Raw genomic sequence first — 7,795 nt, 5'->3', positions numbered from 1 at the left:
CACACACACGCACACACTGAGTGGCCAGATTATTATGACCACCTGACATTTGTTGGCAAATTAGCTATACTTTCACGCTGAAGTTGCTAGAGTGCCAGACCATTATAAATAGGGAAGCAGGTTGTTTACCACGACAGTAGAAGTGATTTTTTTCTGAAGATATGGGTAAACAACGTGATTTAACAGCCTTGGAACATGGGATATATTTGAACATGAGTGGCCAGATTATTATGACCATCCCATCAGTACTTCATTGGACCACCTTTTGCCTTCAATACTGTGCAATTCTTCTTGGCATTGACTCCATGAGATGTTGAAAGGTGATGCGAGGAATCTGACACCATGCCTGATGAATAGTACTGTCCAGTTCTGTGAGATTTGATGGTTGTGGAACCAGCTGCTTGATGGCTCTTTTAACTTCGTCCCACAAATGCTCAATTGGATTGAGATCTGGTGATTGTGGGGGCCACCTAAGCAAGGTAAAGTCTCCCTCATGTTCTTGAAACCACTCCTGCACAATACGAGCACCGTGGCATGGCGCATTGTCTTGTTGGAAGAAGCCATCTCCATTGGGTTACACCATCAACATGATAGGATGAACTTGATCAGCAACGATACTTAGGTATGTTGTGCTATTCAGACGTTGTTCCACATGAATTAAAGGGCCCAAATCATGCCAGGGAAACATGCCCCAAACCATAACACTGCTCCCACCAGCTTGAAGGGTTGTACTCATGCATATGGGGTGCATGCTTTCATGCTGTTTCCGCCAAATTCTCACTCTGCCATCTGCATGATGCAACTGGAAACGTGATTCATCGGAACACATGATTTTTTTCCAATGCTCGACTTCCAGTCCTTGTATTCCTGTGCGAATTGGAGACATTTTTCTTGGTAACTGCAGACAGAATAGGCCTTCAGCTTCCATATCCCATACGATGCAGTATACGACTAATTTGCCTACAAATGTCAGATGGTCATAATAATCTGGCCACTCACGTTCAAATATATCCCATGTTCAAAGGTTGTTAAATCACGTTTTTCATCCATATCTTCAGAAAAAAATCACTTCTACTGTCGTGGTAAACAACCTGCTTCCCTATTTATAATGGTCTGGCACTCTAGCAACTTCAGCGTGAAATTATAGCTAATTTGCCTACAAACGTCAGGTGGTCATAATAATCTGGCCACTCATTGTGTGAGTGTGTGTGTTTGTGTGTGTGTGTATGTGTATTAGGCTCTTCCAATATTCCAAATATTTTTTTAAATCAGTATTTAACAAACACATATTTTGTGTTTGCTTGTTTCACCTATAACATTTTTTAAAATATATTTTTATTGATTTTTAGAGAGAAACATCAATGTTTATATACAGTTGCATATTTTTATTCATACTTGCATTGTTATGCTCATAACTTTTCTTTAAAATTTTTTATAAAATACTAGAGGCCTGGTGCACGAAATTCGTGCATTGGGGGGGGGGGTGTCCCTCAGCCCAGCCTGCACCCTCTCCAATCTGGGACCCCTGTAGGATGTCCGGCTGTCTGTTTAGGCCCGATCCCATAAACGGGCAGTCGGACATCCCTCTCACAATCCAAGACTGCTGGCTCCCAACCGCTCGCCTGCCTGCCTGCCTGATTGCCCCTAACCGCTTCTGCCTGCCAGCCTGATCGACGCCTAACTGCTCCCCTGCCAGCCCGATTGCTCCTAACTGCCCTCCCCTGCAGGCCTGATCACCCACAACTGCCCTCCTCTGCAGGTCTGGTCCCCCCCAACTGCCCTCCCCTGCTGGCCATCTTGTGTCCACATGGGGGCGGCCATCCTATGTGTTGGAGTGATGATCAATTTGCATATTACCTCTTTATTGTATAGGATGTTAAGTACATTACATAATTCTTTTATATGCTATAAAGCATGATAATAAAATGATCACCTGTCAATGTACCACCCAACTTGAGAAATAAAATCTTCCTGATACTGCTGATATTCCTTGTGTATGCCTCTGATTATATCTTCTGCCTTCTCAGAAGTAGAATTTGATTATCATTTCCTGTTTTTCTTTATAGGTTTACCTCATTTATATGAACAATATACTGTTCAAGGTAGTTTGTTTTTATGCTTTATACAAATGGTGTCATGTAATATGTATTCCTTTTTATTTTAAAGTATGTGTCTATTCATTTTTCAAAATATGTTTTTATTCATTTTGAGAGAGGAAAGGAGAGAAAGAGACATCATCAATCGGCTGCCTCCTGCACACCTCCTGGTGGAGATCGAGTCCACAACCTGGACATGTGCCCTGACCAGGAATTGAACCCACAACCTCCTGGTGCATAGGTCAATACTCAACCAGTGAGCCCCACCAGTTTTGCGTGTATTCTTTTTGTATTCAGCATTAGGAGGATAGGCAGGAGGTGAAGAGATGGTGTGTGTGGGAAGGTAGGGTATGTTCTCTGGCTAAACTGTTCATCATGGGAGGTCAGGGACCATCCTATATAATCAAAGCCTAATATACAAATCAACCGAACGGCAGAACAACTGGTGGAACAACCAGTCACTGTGATGCGCACTAACCACCAGGATGCTCAACACAGGAGCTGCCCCCAGCCTTGTGGCCCGAGGCCCGCCAAGGCAGGTGCCTGCAGGGGCCCCCCAATCGCCTCGCTGGTTGTCCCGCAGAGGAAGGTGACCCGCAGTGGGGATGAGGCCAACTGGCGAGTGGGATGGTGCTGAGCTCATTGTTTTTAAATTCATAGATCTGATGCTACTAATTAAAGTGTTTGGTTAAAAGTGTTTGTAGATACATAGAGCAAATCAAAATGGAAAAAATAGAGAATCATAAAAATGTGACTTTAGAGAAAGATATAGATAGCTAGGTTTGCTAATTCAGTGGATTAATGGCACAGGGTTAGAAGGGATGAGTATCAAGAAATCAGAAAATATTACTATTTAATGTAAATGTGACTAGAATCAAAGTAGATTGGGCTGCTTTTGGAGTTTCACATAGGTGAACAGAAGCTGTTTCTCCTTACTGTTGTACTTTACTCAGCTTTTTAGAATTTGATGTTCATTGATGTCCATTCTTCTAATAATAGTGAACTGATAGAATGAAGAGCATTAAAACAGTGGAAATAAGTGGTAAAAAAAAAACAAAAAAAGTCGTGCCCTGACTGGTTTGGCTCAGTGGATGGAGCGTCGGCCTGCGGACTGACTGAAAGGTACCAGGTTCGATTCCGGTCGAGGGCATGTACCTTGGTTGTGGGCACATCCCTAGTGGGAGGTGTGCAGGAGGCAGCTGATCGGTGTTTCTCTCTCATTGATGTTTCTAACTCTCTATCCCTCTCCCTTCCTCTCTGTAAAAAATCAATAAAATATTTTTTTAAAAAAAAGTTGTAATCTTTAAATGTATTAATGTTGCCCTATCCAGTTTGGCTCAGTGGATAGACTGTTGGCCTGCGAACTAAAGGGTCCCAGGTTTGATTCCGTCCAAGGGCACATGCCTGGGTTGCAGGCTTGATCTCCAGTAGAGAGCATGCAGGAGGCAGCCGACCAGTGATTCTCTCTCATCATTGATGTTCTATCTCTCTCTCCCTCTCTGAAATCAATAAAGAATATATTTTAAAAATAAATAAGTAAATGTATTAAAGTTGTTATTTATTCAAATTGTAATTAGTTCCTCACAGCTAAAGATCTTGCATACATTTAATTGGGTTACTGAAGTTTTCATTTGGTGACACGATCTTGCCAAGACTCCCCATTTGGTGTGCTCCCCTGATCTGCCCCATCTACATGCATCCCTGCACATGTACATACACACACACACAACTTAATTGGTATATACCTAGCCTATTATTTTTATTTTGTTTATAACCTCCTCCATCTTCCTAGTCATAATTTACCAAAGCAAATGAGGAAATGAAGAATGTCATGAAACATCAATGACCTTTGCAGAGTAAACCAAAGTACTTAGGTATATTCTACCAGAAACATGTTCATGTGTCCTTAGCTCCATATAAAGTGGCCTTGCCTGCCTGTCCCCCGCCCTCCTCACTTATTTCCTTTTATAAATAGACTAGAGGCCCAATGTACGAAATTTGTGTAAGAGTAGGCCTTCCTTCCCCCAGCTGCCAGCACTGGCTTCCCTCTGGCACCCGGGACCTGGGCTTCCCTCGCAGCCCCAGCTTTGTCCACAAGGTCATCCGGAAGGACGTCAGGTCTAATTAGCATATTACACTTTTATTATTATAGATACCAATGAGAAAGAGAAATATAGGTGTCCCAAAAAATGTATTCACACAGTTTGTATAATTATAAAGACAGTGTTAGAATACATTTCATTTTCAAAATTAAGCTATCAGCTGTTAAAAATGTATATACATTTTTGGGGATACCATGTATTTCTAAATTAAGCTTCCTATTTTTGATCTATACATTCATGCAGATTTATCAAGAAAAATATAAAAGCTTTTATTATTCTGTTAGTTCCTTTGACAGGAAAGATTCCTAATACTTAAGGTAAAATGATTCAAACAGTAATTAATTTAGTTAATGAAAATTTTAAAATAAATTAAATTGTTTATTAATACCCTGTATATCGTGAACCCCAAAATAGATATATTCAATATAATTTAAAATCAACTGTTAGCAAAGAATACAGGTTAGCTGTTTTATTTTTTTAACTGCTCACTTGTTTTGTTGTTAATGAGGAAAACTAGTGGAATCATTTGTGTTCATTTTGTTTCAGAAAAGAACTACTTTTACTGAAGTACACCATCCATTGTAAAAGTGGAAAAGTAAGGTTTATTCATCATGCCTTCCGTGGCTTCAGATCCTAAAGAACTCTACCTCAGTTCTTCACTAAAAGACCTCAATAAGAAGACAGAAGTTAAACCAGAGAAAATAAGCACTAAGAAGTATGTATCCATTGTTAGTTTGACTGAGTCATATATTAAGTTTTAGTTCAATTCCATGTTCTTACATGTGTTACGTGAGTAAATTTAAAGTTTATTTAAACAATGGCATCATCTCTCTATCTCCCCATCTCTCCCTCTCCCTCAAAAAAAAAAAAATCAATTAAAAAAAAAAGAAAGGTGCATCTAGCCAGCCATACACCAGACTTGGGTAAACAAATTTTAGAGATTAGGGGAAAATACGTGTTCCATGGCTAGAGATAAATTGGGGGGGGGGGGTGTGCCTCAGTTATTTTTATGATCCCAAATGGACTCATTCCTGAACGTTTATAGAGAATCTCCTTACTGTCTTTGGTTTGATTTACCTCTGCCATGTGAGGCACAGCATACACACTGACTGAAATGGTCCTTGTACAGGACCATCTTTGGTCTTAAATATCATTTTTCCTTGTGTGGTGGTCTAGTTCCTTGGCCTGACCAACTTCATCATTAGTCCATGTCTCAATCTTGGAACACAGTTTGAAAAATACAGAAAACAAGATTCACTGCTTTATATAAATAAGGATTGGTAAAGCATATTATATATAGGCATTGGCACTATAACTTGGTTGCCAAAACTTTAGTCTAAGTGAATGAAATTCTCTTGCAGAAATGCCTATTTTATTAATTTGCTTTCTAAAGACCATCAAACAAGGAAAATGTCTTAGGAATTATTAACACAGAATCCTCAAATTATTTTACTGAAGTAGAATTTTAAGATGACATATTTTTGGACTTTAAGTCTCTTTTCTTCCAGGACCAGTGAATCAAAGTGTAGTTCAGCCATTTTGTAGAAAATCTTAACCAAATAAAAAGATCAGACTCGTGTCCTCTTTTCTTTCCCTAATTTCTTGGATTTTCAAGTGGGGGAAATTTTACATAATGGTTAGAAAGGAGTGAGTAGAATGGAAAATATTTGTTTTAACATTAAAATAATAAAGATTTTAGCTCCCCTAATTCAATACAAATGGTATGTTCTTTAATTATAGAGTATGGCTATTGTGGCTGCCTGAGAACCACTTGTCTCAGGATTATCTGTTGTAGCAAATCTTTTAAAACTGGACTCAAAGCATTTTGAAGAGTTTGTGGCATATAAACAACTCTTATGAAACAGAAGTATTTACTTGTAGCATAAGGGAAATTTTCAGATTGCATCCAAACTTGCATCTAACTTTGTGTCAATTCTGAAATAAATTATGAAATATATTTTATCGAGGTTCTCTGTGGGCTTTATGCATGACCTCCCCCTCTCCCCGCCCCCAAATGTCAAGTGTTTTATTTTTTTCTCTAATTTTAAGTTATGTACAGAGTGCCCAGAAGATCTTCAAGACAGCAGAAGAAAGCAGGTTAGATCGTGATGAGGAAAGGGCCTACGTACTATACATGAAATTTGTGACTGTTTATAATCTTATCAAAAACAGGCCTGATTTCAAGCAACAGCAGGTACCTTTTGTTTCTGCATTTTTATTTGCTAAGTTATTTTTGCACAATGGACTTATCTTCTCTAAAAGTTTTAACTATGTTGAAAAGTAGATAACATGTAGCATCAAGTTCAAACTCTTATGAAGATAGAAAAGCAAACTGAAGATTGTATTTTATTTGCAAACGTGGATACACACACTATACACACATTCTTTTTTAAAATATGTCTTTATTGATTTTTAGAGAGAGAGGGAGAGGGATAGAGAGATAGAAACATCGATGAGAGAGAAACATCATTGATCTGCTGCCTCCTGCACACCTCCTACTGGCTATCAAGCCCACAACTTGGACATGTGCCCTGACCTCTTGGTTCATGGATTGACGCTCGACCGCTGAGCAACACCAGCTGGACTATACACGCATTCTTAATTTGCCTTGGACTAGTACAAATTTATAGCAACATATAGAAACATAATCAGTTTTCTATTATGATACATCATTGCCAGGTCAAATAGAATATTCCGTTTACTCATGCATTAAATAAGAAAAATATGACTTGAGATTGTACTTTATCGAGATTCAAGGTTTAGTCATTTGTTTTAATGTGACAGTTTTTAATATATCACATTGTCGCCATATTAAAGATCTGTTTGAAAAATTAATGCTCATTGTTTCAATTTTTGTATATTATTATTTTGCTTTTAATCCTTTGAGCAGGTGCCTTTCTTCCACTTTGCTGAAGCCATGGGCAGTGAGGGATGGAGGGAAAAGAAGGGAAGTGTAAATGAAAAAAGAGAACTGATGACTAGATAAGTGTTGCTAAGGAAAATGGTTGCATTTCAACTGCACCAGCAACAGGCAATAAAATATCATGAAGACTAGGTGAAAGAAATGGGAAGAATTTTATGTTGGTGGTTCCACCTTTACTTAGGAACAATCTTGCTACCAGACAATAAATAGTAGCAAAATACTGCCTATAGATCTTATGTGGTGGAGAAGCCATTCCTTAAGAAAAAAAAATTTTTTTGTTAATCCTCACCTGAGGATATTTTTTTCCATTGCTTTTTCAGAGAGAGTAGAAAGGGAGGAAGTGGGGGGGGGAGGGGGAGAGAGAGAGAGACATGGATATGAGAAACAAATCTACTGGTTGCCTCCAGCATATGTTCCAACTGGGGGCAGGGAGCGAGCTCAAAACCAAGGTATTGGTCTTTGAAAAGAAAATAGGATTCTACCAAGTCTCCTATCTACCTACTCCAGGACTTCTGTGAGGATCAAATGAGATGAGGCACGGAAAAACACTTCACAAACATTTGGTTAAACTGTAAAATGTTTGCACCTGGCTATAAAGCAAATCGGGTTCCTGGGCTGAAGGATGCTAGTCACTAAGAAGAGGAAGCCAGGCGTTGCTACGTGATGTCATTACC

At 39.0% G+C, this 7,795-nt stretch overlaps 1 protein-coding gene across 8 annotated transcripts in view; it reads left to right on the top strand.

Annotated features, from left to right (window-relative positions):
• Window positions 1-2,083: 2,083 nt before the first annotated feature.
• USP8 (ubiquitin specific peptidase 8) overlaps window positions 2,084-7,795 on the top strand; it is a 48,515-nt gene continuing 42,803 nt past the window's right edge. For 4 of the 8 annotated variants that reach the window (XR_002828536.1, XR_002828535.1, XM_023751660.1 and 1 more), the window contains exons 1-3: window positions 2,084-2,102; window positions 4,745-4,913; window positions 6,248-6,392. Coding sequence is in view for 6 of the 8 variants with exons in the window: in XM_023751660.1 (XP_023607428.1) it covers window positions 4,810-4,913; window positions 6,248-6,392 (249 nt within the window). In the remaining 2 variants the exon portion in view is untranslated. The remainder of the gene's footprint in view (window positions 2,103-4,744; window positions 4,914-6,247; window positions 6,393-7,795) is intronic. The other 4 variants (XM_023751664.1, XM_023751663.1, XM_023751662.1 and 1 more) reach the window with 1 other exon arrangement.

This window comes from Myotis lucifugus, unplaced genomic scaffold, assembly GCF_000147115.1.
Source record: "Myotis lucifugus unplaced genomic scaffold, Myoluc2.0 scaffold_23, whole genome shotgun sequence".
Classification (NCBI taxonomy): domain Eukaryota; kingdom Metazoa; phylum Chordata; class Mammalia; order Chiroptera; family Vespertilionidae; genus Myotis; species Myotis lucifugus.
Note: the sequence above shows the minus strand (reverse complement) of the source record. Positions and strands in the feature narration are given on the sequence as shown.